We start from the raw sequence: 26,829 nt of genomic DNA, 5'->3' as shown, positions 1-26,829 counted from the left end.
TAGTTTAATATGAATGCTTTTTTTTTATTTTTAGATTCAAATACGGGTGCCTTTGAGATAGAAGTTGGTTTAGTGATTTATTACATTATAGATAAATACAGAAAATTGCTGTACGATCTAAACGATTAATCGAAGTTGATTACGAGGAAAGTTCCATCGATAGTGTTTCATTCATCAATTAATTTAAGGTACAGAAACATCACCTTTCAGTTCAACTGTTGACGCGATTATAAAATTGCAAAAGACTATCAAAAGATTAGTTCATGTAAGTAATTTGGCGTCTGCGTTAAAAGTTGTAGCATGCTATCGTACTCGTGGCGGTAGTAACGAAACTTTTTTATTTTACTCTATTTAGTATGAAAAGAAGACGATCAGAAAATATGATGTGTCCCTTCATATGATGTTTATAGTGTAATTTTTTCTGTATAAGCTACGTGCAGTTTAACAACATTCGTAAAACAGTTTCAAAACATGTGTGTGTGGGTGGTTTTTTGTTATGGCGGCAACAATACACCCCTTTTAAAAGCTTACTTGTTTCAGTACATAAGGAGTGAAAACACTATTTAATATTTGAATATCATGTTTAACTAATCTTAGATAGTACAATGAATAAACAACTCAATCTAATCGCATCCGATTACAATTCTTCTAATTCATTGAATTTGCACTAGTTCAAATTCAAAACATTTGTTATTTTAACTATTTTCCCTGTAAGAGCTTTTCGTACTAACGCATATTTCGATAACCAACGTTATAAGTAGGCAAAATACAAAATCTAATATCGTAGAACGTAAATAAAATGAATTGAAACCGATCTATATTGATGGAAATTTACTATTGAACTACACATTGTGTTCCTATATGTATGTCTGTTGACGTTTAACGTATTACAGTCTATTTAAACATTGATTCTTTTGAACAAGCTACTACTATGACACGAATACTAACATAAAAAACCTATTTGTTGTGTGTGACACTTCAACATTTTAAACCTGTCCGTACTCAATAGTAACACATACATAGATTGTCGTTTGCTGATTAATTATATATCAACTACGATCTGTATAAAAGAAACAAAAAATATGAAATATGAAGGGTGGTAACGATAGTTAACATAGGTCTCATATACTGGGAACAGTTAAAAGGGGGAACAGTTAATGTGCATCAATAAAAGATAAATCGGCAATAAGCCAAACTGTTGTTAAAAAGATTAACAAAATATGCTATTCGTATGCTGATTTTCATTTCACTTTGTTGCATGATATCATTACTGAATTTCCTTCATCTACTCTTCGATTCGTTAAACTGCATTCGGATACATTGGTTGTGGCTTTTGCGTGGTTGTTATAATGCTTGTTATTAATTAACTAATATCACATTGTAGAGTAGAAGATATATTTCCACAGATAACTATCAGTTGCTCTTTTCAACTTCCCAACTAGTTTGAATTCATTACACTGTTTCGTTCATTAGGTAGCGCAACCACGCTCCTTTTGATTCATTTTGAAAATATATTCATGAGCGCATGATGCTGCATTATTGCCTGAATAGATGTAAAATGATTGGAAATTTGTAGTTTTTTTTTCTTCTGTACTTTTAAAATGTGTGTTATGTTATGCTGTCGATATTATTTAATATTTCTAAATTATGTGGCATGGATGTTACTTTTATGAGAAGAATGTTTTGATTTTTTAAGAGTTTTAGGAATCTGTAGATCCATGTTTGAATGCTTATTTTATGTGCGTTAGATAACAATGAATTTTACAAACTGTAACTCATGGTTTAGTGCTCAGTAGGTTGATTTATGTTTGGTAATAATTTTGTTTCCAATATAATACTAACATATGTGTGGTTAATTCTTAGGTCTCTTAGTACATTTCGACATATTAGTAAACAATTGTTACATAAAAGCAGTCACACAAACAAACTCTAGTCAAAATGAAAACATAACTGGTAAAACCCTCTTTTTTCTAGTTTTTTAAGCAATTATTACTAGTGTATTTAGTTGTAGGCGTTTTTATCATGCCGCTTATGCTTTGATTTGAATTGAACACTCATCACCAAGATTGCCCCTTTCTATTGCATTATTAAAAGCGAGAAGTGAATACTTGGCTTTTGAGACACCTTCTCATTATTACTCAGCATCCACATACTGACATGTTGTTCTTAATAGCTATTGGTTGCACTGCTTTGTAAGGGTAGTTTTTGTTTGATCTGTTCCAGCTTGCAATTACTGGCCACAACAATTTGATTTCAGCATAAAAAAACATGCCAAACTCACTAATTCTCCACCAAACGTACATACTTCTTCATGCTGTTTCTTCAATGGCACGGTGCGTATTCTGGTGTTGCGTTTTGATAAGGTACCGTATCTGCTCGCCCCTGCACCACACAATACCCGGTCGAAACGTAGAATCCTGTGATTACCGCTTACAGTTGCTAATTAGTTCTTGCTAGCTATTGCCACCGGCATTGCTGAACATTCTTTCGCTGCGACCCGTTGTGCTTGCCGTAATGTGATTTTAATTTTGCGTTTTGGTACCAATGTTCCGATCTGGCGGTTTATAGAATTGTTGTACAAAATGTAACAAATCGTAAACCGCACCCGGCCCCTTTCCAGGCTTCATGCAGATGAAATCGTCTAAGCTGTGGGTGCTCGCTAAAAGGAGACAAAATTAAACATTAAAATTCAGAGCAAAATGTTACAAACATTTCAGTTGTGCAATAAATGATTAATGATATGAATGTAATAGTAAAAAAATATCTAGCCGAAGAAAACTAATTGCATACGATATTTGCATTCGTCATAAGCAGAATTATGAAACTATAATACAATTCACATTGCAGGATATAATGTTTCAATTCCTTGCAAACAATTCAACCAAAAAAACCCTTTCCAGATCGCACTAATACAAATGTACTCACCGCTTGTCTGTATTGGCGGGTAGGACGGCGGTGGTTTAATCCAGGATCCATCTGGTCTACGCATATGCCGTCGATCCGAGGAAAACTCAGCCAAGTATTTTTCTGCCGGAATCACTCTGAAAAAACTATTTCCCAAACACACAGAATATGCAAGTTAGATTAGTTACAAAACTGGTCCAAACCTAAACGTAGTTGATAACATCAACACGAATTACGTCTGAGACTCGCTAAAATTGATTAACGAACCAATAACAGTTCGTAGTTAGTGTGAGAGCGATAAAACCCTTCTTTGTGACGCTGTGATGAAGGGCCGATAATGACATCATTCGCTAAATAATGGTGAGTAAATGCTTACCGGTGATGCTCTGGCGTTAAGGCATAATCCGATCGGAACGTTTCAGTAACATATTTGTGAAAGTAGGTCGGGAACGGTAACGTTGTGTCTAGATCAAACACCAGACACCGGTTCGGTGACGGATTGTGCATGAAAAACACATGGTAGTCCCATATCACCAGCTTTTCATCGCCTCGACCTGCTTTCTGTCTCCATAAGGGTACAGTGCGCCGTTCGTTGGACACAAAAACAGCATAACATTTCGGAAGTTCCGAGGGATACGTTTTCTTCACTTGTTCACACAGCTTCCAGACATTCTCCTCGCTAGAATTGAAATGTAAAAAAAGGAAGGCATTAATAGATGCGTATGTATTTGATTATTTATTTACTTGCTTACAAGGGTTCTCATGTAATCTGATAACGTTGATAAGACCTGATAACGTTCAGTTTGTTTTTTTTTTTCATATTAAACCAAGATCTGCTGCTAAAACCATTTGCTTTATGGCATTACTTGCGAAGCAAACTGAAATGTTTGGAGACTCCTGCTCTAGATACTTGATTCTTAACCCTACCCTACCTTGAAGAGTGAGAGAAACAGGAACACTTTTTACATCTTCGTTTCACTGTACTTAGTATGTGATTGTATGTACGATTGATGAGCAAACATAGCAAATTTTTTATTCTTCAAACCCATGACTCGAATCCATTTAACATTATTCATTCAAGTTCTTTCATTTTGTACTCATTTTACTTAACGTAAATAAGGTGTCCGGTCCGTGTTTTTATATACATTGTTTTGGGTTTTCTTGTAAACCCGACACTTTTTTGGAATTTTTATCTTTTATTTACACCGATACCGACGCCATCTGACGTCCGGTCTGACAATTTGTAAAAAAGTCCGTGAAATTGAAAATCAATTTTAGGATGCTCAGAATTGACTGACATGTACTGTATATGGTTAGAGCGCTATTAATTATTTTACCATACTAATACTTTAGCCATCTATTCTGCGATCGTTCAGTTATAATCCATGTTTTTCTTTCTTGTCATGAGTACAGGTGACCCCCGTGATACGACTGTATTTGGGACCGAAAAAATGCCCCAAGGCAAGGAGTAAGTCGAAAAAGACGTATGTCGAATATGTGTCAGTATAAAGTTAATAAACGAAGCTGAAGAGTCGAAATCTATGATATCGATAAACTTTTATTAAAAACAATGTTCGATAATTTTCAATTTGACTACAAAAGAAGTTTACAATATATATCTCTATTATAAAATTCTAGTAAAGGCTGATCAGCGTTACTTTCCAGCGGTAGCTTGGATGTTTTTTTGCTTACTTTACATCCATACAATGGATACCACATCGACTATAGAAACGGCAACGCCGACTTAGTTTTTAGTGTTTTGAACGGTATGGAGAAGAATGATACATGTTACAGGCAGTATTTAATAATTGAACATTTTTCCGTGGTCTTTCGAGATTTTGCTATATATGGGCTTAATTTTTGGTCTAAGCATAAAGAATGTCTTCAACGACGTGTAAGTTAAGTTTTTCAAAAAGTGGTCCAAAGAACTGTCCCGCAAGCCTCAACGTCAAAATATAGGTGGCATACTTTAGGTGGCCGCCACTGTAAATCCGGATGCATGAAAACGTAGCGAGAACATTCACACAAAAAAGTAACTGAAACAAATAACCTTCTTTAAGGAGTAACGGGTCATGCCGGCCTATACAGGCTTTTGATACTTATTACCATTTAGCCGGATAGTCAATCCTTGCTTAGGGCGATGGTCCATGTTCCATGGATGGGTCCCATGGATGAGCATGTTGTTAAGACGACCAAGTTGACGATAGTACCGCGGAACCCTTCAATCCAACAAGAAATAAAAATAGGAAAACTGGACTGGATGGTTCCATTAGTGAGTCAGATTCAGGTACTATTCAGGTCTCGAAATATAAAAGGAAGCAGCATCAGGGCCCGGAATCAGGATCTGTTCCATGACTGATATGGAATCTTAATCAATTAAAGGATCAGTATGTAGTTCACTTCCAGAACCGGAAGGTATATGTTGCAGGATCTGCTTGGGGTCAGGATCAATTTCAGGACCGTTATGGGTTCAGTGTAAGTTCTGGTGTGGGTTCGCGATCAAATCCAAGGCCAGTACGGTTTTTAGAGCCATTATACCGGTATATATACAATTTCAGTACCGGTTAGGTAAATGTATCGATAGTAGAGCATTGTGTTGGGGTACAGAAGTGCTTTAATAGATTTAAAGTGTCAGGAAGTGAAAAATTTACCATCAAATTAAACAAAAAAAAAACATTTTTTTGTGACGACTTCGTGGTACAATTATAAATGGTGGTATGCTTCCTAAAGTCGTAGTATTGTGTTACTATAGTGTTGGTAAACAAAAATATCTCAAAAACTCTGTATAATATATATAGAACTTAGTTTTGAAGTTGTTTTCATATAAATAGCAAGAATCACATTCATAATATTGATTTTTTACATAATTTGACCGTAAAAAATATATAAATTTGAGTGATGAAAATATTGACTGTATAGCGATGGTAGACTCAGTTGGATATGCGAATTTTGGCCTTTTTGGTAGATTACTTAAAGGAAACTCATTTCTGTTGCTTATTTTTCTGAAAACAATACGAAATGTTAACAATATCCCGGAAAAAATCTACAGTGTCCTGTTTTTATTCTTTTCAAAACTATGACCAATTTGGAACATGCCTATTACGTGTCCCTATAATGGTACTATGATGGCACTTAAATTTTTTAGCCTTTTTAAAAGGGATTTCACCACCATATTTAAAAGACCAGATTTCATAATGACATAAATTATGAATTAATGAACTTAATTACTCTTGAATTATCGTATGGAGCACATTTTTGAGCCATACCACCACTATTGGTACTACCACCACTACAGGTACGATTACCCTATAGGGTCAAGATATATTTCAGATCCGATATGGGAATGGCATCAACTTCACAACCGGTATGGTATCAGGATCTGTTAGGGAACCAGCAAGGGGTTATGATCAGTTCCAGGATCAGGTTCACGATTAATTCTAACACCTATACGGGAATGGAATCACTTCCAGCACCAGAATAAGTTCTATAAAATTTTAATGGGTTCGGGATTAGTCCCATATGAAATATAAATAATTTTATCTTTAAAAAACAAAATGGAATTTGCGTTGCCTTTTAAAAAATCTGTTGCACGCATTCTTACTATACCCCATAACCTTATTATATACCCCAGAAATTATCTTGCATAACCCTGCAACCGGGCCAAATTAACTAGTATATATATATTTATTCAAGATCAGGTAGTTGGTGAATCTTTGTTAATTTCTATCTAACGATTATCTAAGGGAAATTCAAAAACAATACATCAATTTCTTCTCAATGACAACTGTCAAAATCAAAATCGTCGTATCTGCGAATCGTCGTAACTCGAGGGGGTCGTATTTCGGAGAATACCTGTAATAAAACTACCTAACTGTTGCTTTCGAAACGGTTTGAGCAAAAAGCTCTGATGTTTTTCTTTTTATATATTAACATAAATGTTTCGTAATATTATTGTTTGCAGTTAATTGAAAGGATCGCTTTAAACAAATTGAAAAGTTCGTCCAATAAGATTAAACTAACTAATTTTATTCGATAAACAAAAAAACAAACTAGTGATTTGAAAATGAAATTTATACAATTGGGCAAATTTTTTTAGCTTTGTAAATTTGCTGAATCTTATTCTATTTGGTGTAACGTCCTCTGCGAACATTCCGGTCTATTTGCTGAAATTTGCTAAATGTTTCATTTGTAACTAGATTTGTTTTAGCTATCTTTGCAAAAAGGGATTGATAATAAATTTTGTTTACTATTCTTAGTTTCGTTTGGAAATGTCAGCTTTTGGATCTTTGAATTCTATATATTTTAGTAATTTATTTAAATTGCATACTGTTGTTGTATTAAACACAAAAAATATAGGCTGTGGAAAATATTTGCTTGTAACGGGTCATGGTAAGCATCATCAGGATCTGCATAAAACACTCCATCTGCTCTCAGTAGCATTATTGCCACTACGCTTGCATCGTAAACCATGAAACTGATCCTGCATCCAGTATTGGAAAGGCATATGAGATCCCATGAGTGCATCCGTACACTCGTAAAACCATTCTTATTAAATCGCTTTACGTAGATGCTCCGATTGCAATGGGATTTGAATAGGGCAAATCATACAACCTTCACCTAACTTAGAATGCAAGATTTATTGTGTGAATTTGTGTAACTTATCTTTAAAAAGTATGCATTTAGCTGAGAACAAGTCACTAAGAACATGCACCATCATAATCGCAAAACACATCTAACAGTTGCCAAACTATATCCGCTTTCTGTTAACATTACTTTTTGAATATTTTCTATGGGTGAAAAATGAAATTTTATGGTCATATTTATACTTAATTCCCGACCGGTGAGGGTTCGATTACATCTCATTTAGGATTTTCATTCTTCAATTTCGGAATTAAAAAAAAACAAACAAACATTCTATTAGTAATTGCAATCAATCTTGCTGTGAAAAAATGCTAAATATCGCGATAGTAAGAGAGTATAATACATTAATCTGGAATATATTTGATATGAGTGATAATTTAAAGAATTAAGAATAAATAAAATGAGATATAAAATGAGATAAAATGAAATCAGCATGTGCATGAGAGAAATAAATTCAGAAAATCTATGAGATGTTGTGAGCATTCAAAGGCTGTGTGTAGAAAGTGTAGAAGTGTAGAAAGTTCTGCATGAGATAGTCTATTCAGCATGTATTTGATTAGTGACCCCAGAAAAAGCATGTCATGAGGTTGTTTGTTTAAATTGATTATAACAAAATGTCACATGATATACCGGTAAAATCATTCAACAATGGATACCACATTTTCAATCGAGTATGTCCGGAATAAGGCAAAATATACAGGAAGCAAATATCCTGTGAAGCAAATGTCTGTTGATACATGATATAGCCGATGCCGTAACAATGACAATCTAAATCAGTAAATACCACTTATTATCTTATTATGCTTATTTGTTATACCACTTGAACTTTTATTGATAAGGTGATCAATCTTCCGCGAAAACCATAGTAAAAAAAAGAGAGAGTTTTAAACTGCCAGCAGGGAGTTCGTATGTACATCCATCCAGAGCTTTTTCACGTCCCCAATGTATTCGGATGGATTCAAACCATTTGGACAAAACACAACCTTCTGCGAAGGTAAATTATGTCAAATCATATTCTTTACCAAAATCCTTTTTGTTTCCTTTTGTATGTTGATTCAAAATCAAATTTTAACATTTAAATACATCTGTGAACATTCCGATACTGCCGATCTGATCGGATGAATCCGGTAGTAAATCAAACGTTTCATAATGAATTTGTCTGGCAATGATGTAAGAAAATGAATAAATCCATTCATTTAAAAACTATGACCGAGGTTTTACATGTCTTTATGTAAATCAACAGAATGAATAGAACCAATGTACTGTCGTATGTGATAATATAAATAAATAAAACTAAGTGCAGCATAAACAGAAACGACGACACTTGTTGTGCTTTTAATTTACACTTCAAAACACTTAATAATATGCTGTATTACATAGCATGTTAATGGCTATAGCTTGTAGCTCGATTCACTGTTACAAAGCAAAATGATTGTCCCACTGAGATAATGTACGTATAAGGTGGCGATGTTTTGGATATACACAGGAGACTGTTGCCCACACAATTTACCATGAGGCTGTACGGCTATTAAGGCATCATTCAGCTATAACAAGAAGAGATAAAACACTTATGAATACTGTCATCAAAGAGCTTGTAACAAGGTCGTAACGATATGTCAGTCAACAAACACGTAATTGTGTTTCATACTTTCTTGTTTATACATCATTTTACAATAATAATCTCACAATGTACTAAAATTAACTTCAACCAATACAAAATTATAGCTCTGTGCAATGTACTCATTCGAGTGTTGCTATCTCCAAAAGCATCATACGACATACTTTTTGAGCAATCAGTGCAATAACATGGTATAACTGTTCAAAATTTACTTCATATTGTATGAACATTCAGCATCTAATTATAAAGAAGCCACCACCGTACGCGGTGAATTGAATTGGGGGATGTGTCTTAAATTTTTACATCACTAGCTTGTCCTTGTACGCCTTATTTTTACGTTTTCTAAGGAAAGTGGTTCAAGAGCAAGACTATTTAGCGGAAAGTCGCTACCAGCCGTAAGTTGTTTTTGTATGCCAAGTAACGCTTCATAACCGGGTTAAGAGTAAGCTCTGCCGCTGACTGGTCTGTTTATCGTTTCCATTAGAGGAGAAAATAAGATTGCTCACTGATTAACTTTTGGTTGCCTGTTATTTACTTATGTCATTTTAGTTATGTTGCATGCGTCGTACTCGACGTTCATGCCCAGCAAAGCAAACCATCGAATGTAAAAATAACCGTTCACACGTTCCAGTCCTGTTATGACTATGAAACTTACTTCTGAGGCGCTGCTACTAGCTGCTAATATTTTATAGCTATTTTATAGCAATACGATTTGTATTTAAGCTCCAGCAAATATGTTCAATTAGAATTGTTGATTGCTGGGAACAGAACATAACAAATGTTCAAATAATTGAAAAACATATGTTGATGTAACTAAAAAAAATATAATAGTCTTGAATAGACAAATATCTCGGGAATCTCCTCGATATAATACAAATTTAATTTTCAATCATCATACATAACTTTTTTATGTTTGGCGTAACGATATCCGCGGTCATGGCGGCCTTTACAGACTATCGAAACTTATCAGTACCACGCAGCCGAATAGTCAGTCTTTTCTACAGGAGATCGGTCCACATGAGGCGTGAAGAGTAGGGAGGAAAAATGTTATTCCAACACAGCAATAGTAGTTTTTGCAGAAAATTTTTCAAATAGCATCGTTGTGTAGTTCTAAATAATAGTGAATGATGAGAAAGGTGGAAGTAATAACTTACCAAATAATTTAATCTTGAAACCCAATGCTATCTTATGCCGCTTTCATGCAATACCACTTCATGACGTTCAATTTGAGAACCGTGCCTTACACCATTTTCAATGCAAATTAGATGTCATGTTTGATTTATCGAAGAATCTACAACCACAGAATAATCATCTAGTGTAACGTGAGAGAAACATTATAACATCATTTTGGAGGTATTGTAACATACCAAAAGTCCAAACTACTATGTAAAAAAGTGTATCAAAAAGGCTGAAAACTGTTGAAGAGTTTATTTAATTTCTGTTCTGTTCGTTATTCATGTACATTGAAAACACAATTTGACTCGAGAGGGCTTTATAGTCTAGTGATTAATACACACTAAACACTAAACAGTAATTCTTCCATATGTCTTTTAGATTTAGAGGATATTTTAATATGCAAAAGGACAGCAACATCAACAGGATGCTTTGGCAATTCAATACCAGAAACGCTCGTCCCACTAAAAGGATGATTGGAATTTTTCCGCTAACGGAAAAATAATTAGTTATATTTTTGGGGGATCCCACTTCCTTCGTTCGGCATTTGAAATCATCTCATTTTTCATGTTGCGAACCTCCATGACCCGGGTAAGAGCAATCATTTCGATCTACTCGTTGATTTAAAATATATACCTGTGTTTTGCTGTGATTCCGTTACGATAAATATAATCGATTTTCAGTAAACCATTTATTACCACGGCAGAATACAATCCCAATAAACCCCACAAAAATTATACTTTCGCGTTGCACTGTTAAACCGTCTCCATAAGCAGTGCGATGACGAAAAAACTAATGATAATAAAAAGAAATATGATTTTCTTTGTGTAGACCACCGGTTTCCAATCGCGAGGCAATTTTTCATTAAACTTTCTCAAAATGCAATGGGTCAAGACTTAAAAAGTAAGATTTAAGTGGGTTGTTTAAAAAGTAAGATCCTTAAAATGATAACTCATTTAATATTCAACTGAAGTTGAATATTGTAGAAAGTCATTGAAACTAAAAATTGCAGAAAAAAACTTCCTTATAAATTCAAAATGATAGTTGGCTTTGCCAACTTGGTACACCACTTAAGACAATAGATGCGGCATCCAAAATGACATGCGGTGCTTACGGTGTTAATTAGAATCAAAATACTCATATTAATACTGTGTGGCCCAAATTTATGGTTTCGCGTTAAACAATTGTAGAAAACGTCCCTTCCAAATTTTAAAATTCGAGCCGCTGTCGCGTTTGACACATAGAAGTACACAATTAAGGTTGGAAGTGAACCGAAGTTTTTAGATTGGTAGCAACAGAAAATAATGATTTACTCATTATTTATGAGCAACAGAAACAGAAATTTACTCAGTTTGCAGAGATTAGACCAGGCTATGAATTATTAGGTTAAAAATGAAGGGCCGTAATTAGGCAGGCAGCAAAGACTTAAGAAAAGTTTGACAAAAATACTGAGCGCGTATATTTAAAAATGTGTTTTATTTCTTGTTTTCAGGAGGGACGGCTTTGTAGTTTCTAATTGAAACGAAAATGTGAAACAGGATAAACAAAAGTCATGTTCAACACTCCCCTTCTCCACACAATTGGAAAAATTATGAAAGAGTGAAATTATTTCGTGCTTTAGATGTTGAAAATCATTTCAAAGACTAATATTTCGCTAAAATTAGTTTCAAACCAAATCATAAGCAATAACATTATAACAGAAAAAAAGACTGAGGTCGTATTACTGTAAAATAGAATTAAAATTATTAATATTAAAGTATCAACGTTGATATTTCGCGGTATAAAGGGCTTCAATTACGTTTGAGCTTAGTATTTAATTTAACCTACGTATTATCTTATTTATCTAATATGTAGATATTTCCAATATTTAATGTATCTATGCAAAAGCTTCAAACGATCCCTTCGGAAATAGTATTATTAGAAGAAACAATATGGCTTATACTTCTTCTTTTTCTTTATTATATTATATTTTATTTTTTTTCTTTGGCACAACAAACGTTTGCTGGCACAACAAACGTTTGCTGGCACAACAACCGTTGACGCCTGCCTGTATCCACTACTAAAGTGGATTTGTCTTTCAGTGACTTATTGTTACCATAGCAGGATAGTCAATCCTACGTATGGGGGCACGGTCTATTCGTGGCTTGAACCCATGACGGGCATGTTGTTAAGTCGTTCGAGTTGACGACTGTACCACCAGTCCGACCCAGTATACTTCTTACAAACTGATGTTGATAAAATATGACGTAACTTCTAAAGTTGCCCAAAGGGCGTCCTGATTTTTGCTGAAGCTGTATAATAAGTTAGTTTACTAGGAAAAACTTTAATATACATAACTCTCAGATTTTTAACATGTTAAAGACATGACATTTAACATGTTTTATTTACTTTTAATTTTCTTGTTATAGTTATTGCCATAACTTTCTTGGAAATTAAGTAATTTTCTAAATAAGGCATTCATTTAAATGTGATTAGATAACCTTTCTAAAACACTGTTAATTCTGACAATCAAAGTATTACTTTATTTAAATATTGTCGTTGAAAGATGCCTTTACCTAAATGTGAATAATTTGAAACATTTTTCATATTTGAAAATTTATTCCTAATGATTCACGTGGTGTAGAAGTCTAATTGTTTACCTTTCTTAATGTGATAGTATTTACTTAAAAGCTAAAATACTCTGGGCATTGAACTCGAAACCTTAAACAAATCCTTTTCATCCCAGTCTGTTTCCAGTGTGCATTGTGATCACAGGTACACAATACAATACATTTAAAATCATTTTTTATATTTATATCATAGAAAATGAAGGTGCAAAAATTTGTGACAGTTTTTCATCTTGACGCCGCTGGTTACCTACACATACTATATTGCCTAATGGCACGCACATTTCGGCTAGATGATGATTGCTTACACGAAACGCAGGTATTAAAAAAGTATAAGAAAAATATGAAAAAGAAAAAGAAATAAACCCAGTTTTCAACATAAGGTTTGATAAGGGTACAAGGTCATAGAAATGGAGGGAAAAGTTTAGTTGGTCCTATTCTACGTAAAATCACACTCAAATTCGATTTGAATATAGCAGTCAATCACACTACTTTATCCTATAACTTGATATTAATATTTTGTTCTATTATAACTACATGTTATATTAGAATTGTAATTTTGACATTTACTTTACAGGGTTTTCAGTTGGGAATGTAAACGTTGTTATTCACCGCATGCAAAATGTTGAACCACATCGATCTGACATTTCCATCATAATAATATTTAATTTCGTCAGCATGATTTTCAACACGACTCACACTGGATTGAGTTTGACAGTTCTTTATTATGTTTGAAAATAATGTGTTGAAATTTAAATTTCATGTTGAAGCAAATACACCATTTGAAATTGTCAACGACCATACCATGTTGAAAACACCAGTTCTCGTCCGATCACCATTTGATTGCTCTTGAAAAATATATTCGATGGGGTGAATAATTATATGCACATTTAAAAGTGACTTGTAAAACCATTTACATTTTTCTTATTGAGAAGGAACGGTTTAGCAAGCTTACGTTGATTAGCAAAACTATTCTCCTTTATAAATGTATGTATAATTTTAATATTACTAATTCATAAATAATGAACATTTTAAATTTTTACTCACTAAAATTTATAGAGCAAGGGTTCCTAGGTAGACTAAATTTAATAATATATGGTTAACGCGGTTCCGTGGAACAGTCGTCAACTCGTACGACGTTACGCCATATAGAAGAAGAAGAAGAAGAAGAAGATGCTTAACGAACGATTGCTTAATTTCATACGTGTAACGAACGACGACTTATTTAACAAGTGAAACCCTGAAACAAGTGAAACAACAGCTTGATATACCAGTGTAAAGATGAAGATGGCTTTTCGGTATCCACAAAAGAGCAAAACATTTCATTAGGCCTCGTTTCTTTCACTCGTTTCCAATTCACAATGCAGCTGGGTTTCGCGGGTTAGACAAGCATATCGTATTTTCCTCTTTTTTTAGAATTTAAGGATATATTCAAATAAATTTCATACGCATTTTGAGTATCGCACAGAAACTTTACTGATAAAATTGATTAATCGTTTGAGTGCTATTTTACGCGCGTAACTAGGATAAATATGTAGTTGTGACTCGCCTTCTTCGTGAGAAACATTTTTTCTACAACATTCCTTTCTGCTTTATTGCCATCACTTCAACATCAAAAGCATTATCGCTTCTTTACATCGGATAAATTTCCGTTAAATTACTACCGTTGTAGTATTTATAATCTCGCTAAATAGTGTATTAAAACCAATTTATTCGGCAATCCTTTAAATGAATGTTGTGTTTCTGCTCACTCACTGATAAAATTTGTAAACAATAACAAACTTATAGTCGATAAAGTTTCATAAACATCTGGAAGCCAAAGAAACAGGCATGAAACATTAAGCTCCTTTTTGTGCTGATGCAATGGTGCTCTAAATGTAGATTAACCTTTTCCACAGGCAGTACAAAACAACCAAAACCACAGGCAAAATTCAAACAGTGATGGGGCCGCCTGGTTGTGCTGGTGATAAACCTTCGTATCTGCCAAGACTTGTAAACAAGTACAGCAGGGCCAAGTGAGGAAAATAGTAGAAAGCATCGCGCCTTTGATCGTCTGGCATCTTGAGGTGGATGACGGCAAGATAAACAGGTCAGATCGAAAGCTTTTCAGCAAATCCTATCCTAAATGGCGGTGCTGGCCCAGTAGCGGCTTAACTTGTCGCATTATTAGCGATGTACAGGGAAGGGTAGCGAAGGTCACTTGGAATGAATATAGCAGCGAAAGGCACCTTCTATAATGTTTTCAGTCTAGTTACATTGGAAAGCTCCATTAGTATTAACCGTATGATACACACATCTATAAAAGTAAGCTAAAGAGGAATCACCACTTCAATGACTCTTGGAAACAAACCAATAAGATAGGCTCGAACTTTGGAGAAATAAAAAAGCCTTTTTGTGTTTATGTGATAACAATTTAATGTAGAATGGCTTCTTTTTCCAAATTAATACTCTTAAAGCAATATGGCAATCATTCCGAAAAGACGCTTTAGTGAGTAGTGTTGTAATACTAGAATTGTATAGTTGTGTTTGACATTTCAACGATTTTCAAACGAAAGGAATTTTTAACATTCTTCTTCTTCTTTGGCACAACAACCGTTGTCGGTCAAGGCCTGCCTTTACCCGCTAGTGAAAGTGAGCTTGGCTTTCATATTCAGTGACTTATTGTTACCATAGCAGGATAGTCAATCCTACGTATGGGGACACGCTCTATTTGGGGCTTGAACCCATGACGGTCATGTTTTTAAGTCGTACAAGTTGACGACTGTACCACGAGACCGGCAACTTTATGTTAAGAAATTTACTTATATTTAATAGTATTTCCAGAATTTATGTAGTTATTTCCAACATCAGGTTAAGAAACTGCATCTTAACATGATCTAATCGACGTATTACAAAATTCTACAAAATGTATTAAAATCTTGGCATGAATAATATTAAACAAAATTGGAATCATTTTTTAAAAAAGAAGTTAGAGGTGGAGAACCGATAAAAACAAATAAATAAATAGATAAATAATTAAATGTTTAAAAAACAATGGCTGTTTTATTCTCATCTGGACCGTCCCCCCATTTTTATATTTGATCGATTATGCAGTTACCACATGCTTACGTCTTGACATTATTTATTTGAAATTTAAAAAAAATCATAAAGCAAACAAATAAGTTAAATCAATTTGTTTAACGCATGAAGGCTGCATCAAGTTGACATTCAAACAGTCTAGTGAAACTCTTTAAAGGAAAGCGCACGAGGAATGTTCTTACAGTAGAGTTTGCACATGATTTCCATAATTTTCCAGGAACTAGCCGTAGAGGTGGTTACCATTTCCATTGTATGAAGGTAGAACAGCGGACTGTACGACGGCAGGCAGTCAAAAGGAAATCTCGCTTTTTTCCATTTCAATCTACTCAGACCTTACAATATATGTTCTTCTACACATTGCCATGGTTTTCCATTTTTCAAATTACCATCCTGGTGAGGAAACCACTCAAAAGGAACTAAATTATGGGTATGTGACTAGTAACGTTGCGACGGAACGGGAAGCATACAAAGTTGATCCGATGTATATCAGCGGGTCACCAGTCGCCGGACGCCATCAAATTGGCACCGTACTGGTGAAACAATGCTGGCCTCGGCAACGGCATCAAACGCGCTTGCAATGGCAAGCAAACATACGGCCTCTGGATTATACTACTAGCGTGCTAAGCTCAACATTAAAAATCGTGCGTGCATCAACCTGTGTCCGTTAGTCGCCTGATAGACGAAGGCGGCGCGAAGTTGAGGGCAACATGCTGGAAGGTTGGTGCCTGTAAGCTGGAAGGTTGGTGCTTGTAAGCTCGCAAAAAGGCTGTGAAGTGGTCATTATTATGGGTTAGCATGCGATGCGCATAAAAATCCATCCCCCAGTATTTCCTTCGCTGACATCTCATTCGTTTCACTACTCCTGGCAAATATGTAAAATCCCTTGAGATAGATTTCCCTTGATGTGCGCTTGCTTAAATTTTGTTCTTATTACACTTCTTTCCTCTCGAAAGTAACTCGTTTAGCAACACAACACAAAACACATTCAGGACCAGCTTTAGAGGTCTCATTCGTCAGATTGTAACGTGTCAGTGATGCAGCTTATTTCAGAGAGAAAAGTAACGCAAACGGTGATCTTACGATTACGTTAAACTCTTTCATGATGAATAAAACAATATAACTTATCTTACTAAATTTAAAAATTTGAATAACATACTAAAACTTTGAAAATAAACTTTCAGATCATATTTTGATAACTGCATGAAGTTAGTTTAATGAAATGTTTGACTTTTAGTAGCTATGGTCATGGCAAATATTTCACTGTACTATAGTCAGATTGATCTTATACATATCTAAAAGGATATTGGGTCACGTAAATGACGAAAACTATTACGAAAGCTTTTCAAAACAGACGTAAATATGTTTGCTTTTGTGTGATACGTTTTGTTACTGACTCATTCAAATTAATAGTACAAATTTATTAAAGCCTTCATAAAAATATATTAGAAAATACAGACAATTATACAACTTTTTTCTTTTACAAATTTGATTTAATATATTATAATATCCCTTACTCATGTTAAAGATAAAAATACATACAAAATGTAAAAGACCTTGTTATTCAAAATTCATTTCAGGATTATTCCAGGATTTTTTAGAAAATCAAATCAGTTATTCAGTATTTATGTACAATCATCAAACAATTCAATTTTATTCACGATAAAGATTGTCAGATAAATTCATATTTACTAGCAGTACAACCTTTGTGGGAATTCGTAAAGTACATGGAAATAATAATAAGCACGGTAAAACATACGTAAAGGGAGCAGATACTTTGTTTGAACGCATATATGTGTGATAATTTAAAATGATCTCCCACGTGAAAATCTAAAACGTGTTTGGACATGCGTGGCTCAAGAAGGCGAATAGTGATATATTCGTATAATGCCACAAAAAAAAATTACAATGCTGTAATTTTATGTACTATCTCAATTATACGTAAAATTTATCATTATTGCTACTTTGCTAGAACATTGAACTACAACGAAATTGCGATTACTGTACAACCATACTCTGTATTTGCGCAATGAGTAGAACGTGTTAGAATAATCAACATGGGACCGTTAGCATAGTAAATTGCACCGAGGCACTATGACATGTAATGCACACACGCACGATTACACATTAATCCATTGTAGGCCTTGGAGCAAGGATAAAGCTAGACGGAGAACATCACAACATTATTCAAAGGCCACAGTGCAAATGGACCGATGGACATTCCCATTCCCAATGTTTTCATTTTTCGTACCACTGACTATATACAGTGAACCTACTGATAATGTTTGGCGCCAAGATGCCTTTGCTTTCTACTCAGATAATAACGGTGGGTCGGGACAGACAAGACCTAAGATGTTATTCACCGCAGGTCGAAACGAGCGTGAAACGTTTTCCCAAAATGTCATGCTTTTGGCACTCCCTTCGGTACCTTATGTTGAAATATGCTTGACCTTACTTCTGCCGAACGAACCATTTTGAGAATGTTGAAGCACGTTGCGTACTTGCCATCATAGGCGGTACTTTTTTGCCTTGGATGACGATAAAAAGTCAACTATGAATAGAAGCATAAAACTCAGGCACAGAAACACCGTTGAGAACAAGGAAAAGAGGAATCATCCATACCATACAAAGGAAAACGGGAAAATCGCGATGGACGAGAAAAAGCAGCATTCAAGGGACGCAGCAGCAATTTCATTCTTACTGGAGCAAAATTGTTGGCCAGTTTGATGACGATTGGACAGAATGAATAAAAATTGTATAAACATTCTTATGGCGCACTCTTAATTCAACCACCCAGGAATGTTCCTGCCATCCCTATCATCAATGATACGTCCGCTTTCGCCCTGATGAAATTACGTGGCTGTAATGGAAATGAAGTTAATAGGTATGATGTGCACCGGACCGCACAATCCATCCATTTCAAATTATTCCGTTACGTTGCACAAAAATTATATGATTAAAAATCTTATACTTTTCAACTGAATGATCCAGCATAAAGGACGCCTCGTATTTCACGTGAAACATGTGCCAGCAAACAGTTTATTTTGCTTTGTTTTTTTTTCAGTCCAATTTTATTATTTTTATTAGTCTTCAAGTATTTCAAAGGGAATGGTTTTTTAGATTATCCCTATCCTGTGTCGTATTTTAGTTATGATTTAACTTCCTGTTACGAGTTACAATCCCAATTCATAAGTCATTAATTTAAATTTATTAATAATTACATTTCATACCCGAGAAACATTATCAATAAGGACCGCAAGTAAACAAAGTGTGTCGGACTTTTGCGTAAGTTGTAAATTGCATTTGTGCCTATAGTGGATATTAAATATATTCGAATCTTATATTATAAAGCCAAGCATATTAAGCGAAAGAGAATATTTATAACCATATTCTAATAATGGGATAACGGGTATTATTTTTGTTTCTACGATCTTTTTTCAATCAACTTCTGCTGGGAATGTGCCATTGACAGGATAATAAGATTGTTATCCGTTCAATAACTGCAATCTGTCCAAGTTCAGTTTTTGAACCAGAATTAAAAAATAGTTTCAAGGTCGACAATGATTCGATTTCAAGATCGGTTTCAGGAATGGTTTGAGTATGGTATCAGTTCCACGAACGGTATAGGTTATTGATAAGTCCTAGAACCGGTATGGTTACTGAATAATTTCCAGTACAGGTACAGGTTCAATATCAATTCCAGAATTAATATAGGTTTAGGACTTGTTTCAGGATGGGTATTGAATTTGAAACAATTCCTGCAATGGTATGGATTAGAAATCAGTACCTAGACTGATAAAGATTCAGAATTAGTTCGATAACTGAAATAAGTTTCGGATTAATTGCAGAATCAATATGCTTCCGGGATTTATCGCATGTTGTTAAATCGTGCGAGATGACGACTATACCACAGAACCGGCCCTATACCGACGATAAATCGAGGCTAAGCGAACGCTAAAAGGTCACTCTTTCGTCAATACCCGCGAAAAATGACGGATGTCTTCAAATAATAAAAATTTGTAGAGTAATTTGCCAATTTTTGCACACTTGAGGGAATAGCCAACGTGTTTTATATGTTTGAGATGGATAAACCACAGTATTCATGCTATGTGGTTTTAGTATACATCATTATTGTTTAAAAAAAATATTTTGTACATTTTTTAGGTAGAAACACGATGAATAATGGCAGGAAATACAGATTTTTATTAATTAATTAATTTATCTATTTGTATCCAGATTTGTCTTGCTCGATTTCGATGAGACTACTTAATTATAATATTAATTCTACCCTATCGCTATCGGGTTGTGCCGTCACCAAAGTTAAAAATTAAAAGCAAGTTTCATTTGAAAGTATCAGTAGTTATGTTAAAGTCGAAATGCTCAGACCATATATTAAATTGCCGAGCCATGGCAAGGATCGGTTCATTAGCTCCATGTAGTGTCCGTCTAGTCTCGTTTTGCAATAATTTTCTGGAACGGAGTGGCTTCAAAGGTGCGTAAATATTGTTATTTTCTAGTAAAGGAGGTGCATCAAATTCATTCTTTTAAAGTTTTACCACAAAAACACTTTGGCTCACTCTGAAGCGGTGTTAAAGTGTTTGTAACCCCAATAGAAGGCGTCAAGAACGATAACTATGCATATTGTTGAATCCCTCGAAGGACACTACATGATAGACCAGGCCTTTTATAGCAAGCCTGGTAAATTTCCGTTGAATACGTTCAATTCTGTTGATCGCTGAGACACAATGCTGGAACCAAACCACGGAGCAGCACTCCACGCATGATCGTACCCGTAAACAACGATTTCAGACATAAGGGGTCATTACATCCACGGGTTTGTCTGATAATAAAACCTAATAGTTTAGGCGCCTTAATCAACGTGTTGTCAATTTTTACGTAAAAATTCAAACCCTCGTCTAAGGTAACTCCTAAGTCGGAAGCTTCTTGACGACGGGATAGTAAACAACCGTTCATTAAATATTTATAAATAACAGGATTCTTAAGTATATGGGACGATACAATAAAACACTCCTCAATGGCAAGTTCCATGTCGTTAGAAAGGCACCAGGTACTGAAGGAGTTAATAAAATCTTGAAGCAAGAGACAATCGTCATGGGTTTTGACAGGTATGAATATCTTCACATCATCTGGGTACATTATTCTCTGTTGAATATCTCTGTTCAAAAATCTAAATTTTACACACTCAAAATTCTATTATTGCACATTTTATATCAAAATTTTGGCAAGCTGGAAAATACCTGAAATGGGTATTTTCAATCTAACAGTGTTCAGGACAATACGAAATGCTGCTACAATGCACGTTTGTCCTTGGTTTAAACCGGAATTCCGCAAAATACAGCGATTATCCGTATGCGTACCTTCGTATGTAAGGTTCCACTTAAATGGGTCTCCTGTATAGGTTGGCATGTCTGTGTAGGACATTACGCCAAATAGAAGAAGAATATGCATAATGTGTGTCACCAAACCTTCTGTTTTTTTCTCTCCATATTTTCAATAGTGAAGGAGAGTTTCCCATTTTTTGTTACACTTTTTGTTACAAATGTTACCATGCTTACAATTAGAATGTTACAACCACCGTAGCGAAATTTTTAGTAGAGCAAAAGAAAGCCTAAAGATGTTGCTTCAAAATGCCTGGGTGTGTTTCGTTCCACCACAGTTAAATAAATTTTCGACGACACCTTTATTTATCAAATAGTCAGTGATTAATTTTAAATATATCGAGACAAATTATTGGTTAGTAAATTGTAGCTACTTTAGTAAATGAAGACACAAACAAAAGACTCAAGTCCATGAAGCAAACGGATCAACTTAGGGGTTTCAATTGTTTAGTTACGATTGAACGAAGTTCAGATAGGCGTCAGTATTTCAGTTGGATGTCAAATGTTTACTTTTAGTTGAACAATGTTCAAAACCAACTTAAATTGTTTATTTTGGCACGAAAACGGTGCGTAAAACAGACTACTTACTTGCAAGACTTGCAAAAGTGTTATTTGTCAGTAAATTTGAGAGAAAGAAAAATTTCTGTTGTTACGTTTACAACATGTGTAGTTTATATGTTTTATACGAGCATAAATAACGTTAAAAGTGTAATAACAGACGACCAATAAATGTAAACTTACGATATATGCCACGGTTTACCAAGTGTTTCATCAAAAGCCAATTACACTATGAGTTGATCACAATAAAAAAGAACATCAATAATAGAAGAAAACGAACAGTATAAAGAATTCGATAATGATTATATTTTTAACTATCACAGCAACAAATTAAACATACAGTTTTCCATAATGGCGTAATATAGACGATTTATTTAAACAACTTTTCATTTTTAAACAACAATGAATGGGAAGCATCGCCAAGATTAACACGGAGAAAGTAGAACTTTTCAGATTCTACACAGGATGCGTGCAGTCAAATTCCACGCATTTTTTCGGAAAGCATTTTTCAGATCATGTGTGAAATGTGGGACCAAGCATAGCGGTCTGCGAACATACAGGCCGGGATAGCATTTAACCTCAACCTTCGTTTATTTCAGTATCATTTCCGCCGTTCGCATCCTCCGTCTAAAGGAAGTTGCTCTTTTCGTTAGCCAATTATGCTCTTTTCTAACCGAATTCCAAAAACTTAAAAAATATGATCCTCCACCAAACACCAGGCGGCTCCGTTCGCGTACACATTTCAGGCGCTTGCTCCTTCTGTTCTTCTTCTTATCAATTGTTTCCTTTCTCTTTTCCTCTCCGTTCTGCGCTCATGCTGATACCCACATTCGCTTCGTAAACGGCAAGATAAACAGAAGCATTCTTTGTCAAATGAAGCTGGTCGAAAATGTTGTATACCGCACAAAGGTGCGTAGACCGTGAAATACTGAAGACCTTCCCCAGTTGGTGGCAGTGAGTGCGTGTGTATGTTTATCCACGCTCAACGGGGCGAAAGGAAAACATAAATTGATGTTAAAAAGATTGATTGAGTGCCCGGGACTTTGAAGCAATAGCAGGTGTGTAGGTACTAGAAACAACAGAATTGGGTGAATGTTGTGTCACGCTAACGTAAAGCTTCATCATCTCTCGCTCTCATTCTCTCTTTAACTATGCGCCATTTATTGTGGTAGCAATTTACTAGCTGTTTAATACCGATCTAGTTATTTCAAGAATTATGGATACATTATTTTAAAAAAACTAATTCAGTTTACTTACCAGTAGCAAGAAACGTACGAGCAGTCGTTTATGTTTGAAAACAGCATAAAGTTAGCATCGTTTGTCGACATTTTCGCCGCTCCACACGTCTACTACTCTTTAGCTCCTGTTTTCCACGCTCTCGGCCTACTTCTGAGTGTGTGTGTGTGTGTGTGTGTGTGTGTGTGTGTGTGTGTGTGTGCTTTTGCCACCGCTCTTCGCAGATTTTTCCTCGTGACACCACAACACTTCAATGGAGCGGGCGTCCAAGGGAGAGAAATAGCAGATGTTGCAGATTTTCCTCTCGCAACACGAGCCAAATTGCCGGGATACGGAGAGCAGCAAACGTTGTTATTATTGCTGAACACTTTTCCTCGTGCTGCTACAGAAGCAGTTGTTGCTGCTGGAATTATATTTGCTGTTCGCGCTTCAGTTGCCTCCACACTCTGGAGCGTTTTTCTCGCTTCGACCACCGTACCAACGCCCTAGCACTCAGTTTCCTTCTTTCACACCAGCTCGATCACCCAACGGCAAACGGCACAGAACACACCCGCAGACCACACTTGCTCACTCACTCGTACGATCTCACAGCCGGAGTCGGATTCTCTCGCAGGACATCTACCAGACAAGCAACGCTACACTCTACTTCACACTGGAACGATTGCTTGCTCGGTGCGTTTGGCAAATATTTGAAAAATATTCACTTTTTCACCGTCTGCCTTACCGTGCTCACGCTAGGCGTGAGGGTACTTTGATGGATTACTGTTGTTTGACTTTTATTGATATTGCTCTGGGGGTGTATATTTTCAATTTAACTAGCACGTTCGATATTTTAACGATTAGAATAGACCCTGCTTCCTCAAACACGCAAACACTTATCTAGCTCGAAGACAGCACGTACCACACACACACACACATAAATCAGTCTGATAAATTTACTAGCCTTTAAGAGAAGCTGCTAACTGTCGTAATAATTCACTTGCAAATATTCGCCACAGCGTATAATCGATGCCTCGGACGCAAAAAGGAGGCTGCGGAATCTACAGCAGAGATGTGCGTGTACGCAAGTGTATGAGAGCTTCAAACAAAGGGTCGCTCTGATCTCGAAACAAACGCACGATACGCAGATACGGATGTTGCTGAACAGTAAGTAGGAGGTTATTTCGAAATGAAGATTTGCTGCTTTCGGCCGAGAAGATGCGTTTTTGTTGCCTATTGGGTTGCAGAGTTTTGGATGGTTCTGGAAAGTCTGGAAGGGCTGGCAGGATGTCGGGAGGAAACCAGGGAAATATATTCCTATCTAACCGTTCCTACAACTTTCGGACTGATGTCATCGTTTTCCCTACGTTATCACTGTACGAAAATTTGCACTCGTGTACAATTGCAATCCATTCTCAACGCGGGAGACTGCCACATTTGGAAAGTGAGTAGCCACTATCGACGGGATATATCGTCGCTATCGCACTGCCGATGATGTATGATGGTGCATAACTGCGGTTAGGCCCCGACAGGGTGGCTTTAGCTAGGGGTGGGTTTTCTGGAAGGGATGCGCACGACCTCAAACGGTACTACACATACCCATGACACGAATAGGCCGGACGTAAAGGATATCGCGATAAGACCACAAAGCACGGATAACGTTCTCGCACTGGCACGTTGCTGCAGGTTTTACCTATGTTAAGGGCTTGGTACTCTCTTGTTTTGCCAAACTGCAAGCTGTAGGTTGAGTTTTCCTTTACTCTCGCGGGAAAATCGTGTTATGCACGAAGAGAGCTCTCCGAGCACGTTAGTCAACAAATAACAAGTTCCGAACGTTGCTGCGGAAACTGTCGCAAGTAAGCACGGGTTACACACAACACAAACTAGTCATACATGTTGTTAAGAAACGTAATCAACATCTTTGCAACTTGGCGTGTACCGACTGTTCTAGATTCAGTTAGGCGATTTTTTTTGTTACAGAACCTTTGACCTATGATGCAGACGGAAATATTAAAGGCAAAAATAAAGAGGTGAATGAGGCCAATCGGCTCAAAGTCTCTATAAAAAAAAGAAAAAAAAAAGGCAAAAATGTCTATGTAAAATTACGTATCTAGCCACTCTTTTGGTTTAAACAAATGAGAAGATTAACCTTTAAGTTGGCAACCGGATATCCGGGTATTTTTTTCAACTTTAAACTGCAATAACTTTTGATTCACTGATTTTATTGGCCTGAAATTTTCTGTAGCCCATCAACTTTTAATTTATGATTTTTTGGTGCATAAGTTGTAATTTTAAACAGCCTGTAAGTATTTTATTTTGAATTTTTTTTAACTTTACCACGTAAGTTGGCAACCAGCATACCTGGGTATTCCATACATTTTGTATGGAGAATGACGTTTCTCTTCTTCTTCTTTTCGTATTGTGCCTATTTTCGAGTCAAATTCAAGCGGTTCCAAATTTCAATTTGACCGTTATTTTTATAATAAAATGAAAAAACTTAATGAATAAATGAAATAGAAGAGAGTATATGGTCGGCACTACTTGCACTACAGCATTAAAATATAGAAAGCATTGTTTACCTATGAAAATCGTTAATTTTTTGCATCAAAACGTGTGGAATACCCGGGTATGCCGGTTGCCAACTTACGTGTGTAAATCTGGTTGCCAACTCTACGGTTAAGAGTACAAATTGTCCCGGGTTCCGCTGTGAATGCGTTCCGCATAACTCAATCAAATATCACATTTTTCTGTCAAAATATTGTTTTAAACAGGTATTTTTAAATAAATGGAGAAACTTTATACACCCAATTACTGATTTAATACGATACGTGGAAAAAGTTTATATTATACAGCCATTCCAAGGATTTCCAAACTTGATATTTTTTATATCGCTTTATACCTCTCTATCTCTTTCTATTTCTTTCTTCATCTCGCGCTCTCTTTCCCTTTCTCTCTCTCTCTCTCTCTCTCTCTCAATTTCTTTCTCTTTCTCCATCTATCTCATTCTCTATCTCTCCATCTATCTTTTTCTCTCTCTTCTACCTACCGATAACATAAAAAACAATCTGATCACTCTGGGTCCAGCATGAGTATCTTCGCAAAGGTGCTCCATTGTACAAGTTGTATACAAGATATTAGTGCGGACCGAGTAGAAACTACGTATATCGAGTTTCCGCGTTGGTCAAATTTGGCAGTTTCTGGCAGCTAATTTTGTTAAGATTTTGCTTCAAGTTGTAGTCATTAATTAAATTATTTGATATAGCTCAAACTGAAGAGAACATTTTTGTGTATTTTTAAATGATTTTTTAAACTCGTCCAGCAGGAAATTTATTTTTCATTTGAAAATTGATGTGTAACAGTACGAACTGCTCAAAGAACTGTCAAATGCACCGAGAAAACAGCTGAGACAGTAACTGACAGCATGTATTGACAGCGACTGACAGCATTTTCGGTGAGAGAAATCTCCTTGGCATGCAAAGAACGTGAGAAATTTGCAGTTTAAGGTGGACGATCAGTTATAGTTAGTCTTTTTGCAGTCAAATAAGCACATAAATATTGATAAAATGCAGAAGAATCTTTTTTGAAACATCGTTCCAAAGGTCTCATCTCGGTGTCTTTCGGAGCTTCTACACACACCGGC

The 26,829-nt window shown here is 35.6% G+C and overlaps 1 protein-coding gene across 1 annotated transcript; it reads right to left on the bottom strand.

Moving 5' to 3' along the window:
- On the bottom strand, positions 1–25,021 carry LOC120949687 (protein N-terminal glutamine amidohydrolase). Its single transcript, XM_040367123.2, has 4 exons — positions 23,232–25,021; positions 3,281–3,583; positions 2,926–3,050; positions 1–2,659 (listed from the first exon to the last, which is right to left on the bottom strand). The coding sequence occupies exons 1-4, from the start codon at positions 23,300–23,302 to the stop codon at positions 2,523–2,525; spliced, it is 636 nt and encodes a 211-aa protein (XP_040223057.1). The 5' UTR covers positions 23,303–25,021; the 3' UTR covers positions 1–2,522.
- Positions 25,022–26,829: the final 1,808 nt, after the last annotated feature.

This window comes from Anopheles coluzzii, chromosome 2, assembly GCF_943734685.1.
Source record: "Anopheles coluzzii chromosome 2, AcolN3, whole genome shotgun sequence".
Lineage (NCBI taxonomy): Eukaryota > Metazoa > Arthropoda > Insecta > Diptera > Culicidae > Anopheles > Anopheles coluzzii.
This window is presented reverse-complemented; position numbering and strand designations above follow the sequence as displayed.

Bases quoted from the DNA above. Each gene is read 5' to 3' on its own strand.
- LOC120949687 (XM_040367123.2), bottom strand. From the start codon at position 23,302: ATGTCGACAAACGATGCTAACTTTATGCTGTTTTCAAACATAAACGAC. The intron at 3,051-3,280 runs GTAAGCATTTAC...TTTGGGAAATAG, and splicing joins TTAACGCCAGAGCATCACCG to TTTTTTCAGAGTGATTCCGG. The intron at 2,660-2,925 runs GTGAGTACATTT...GTCTCCTTTTAG, and splicing joins CCCGCCAATACAGACAAGCG to CGAGCACCCACAGCTTAGAC.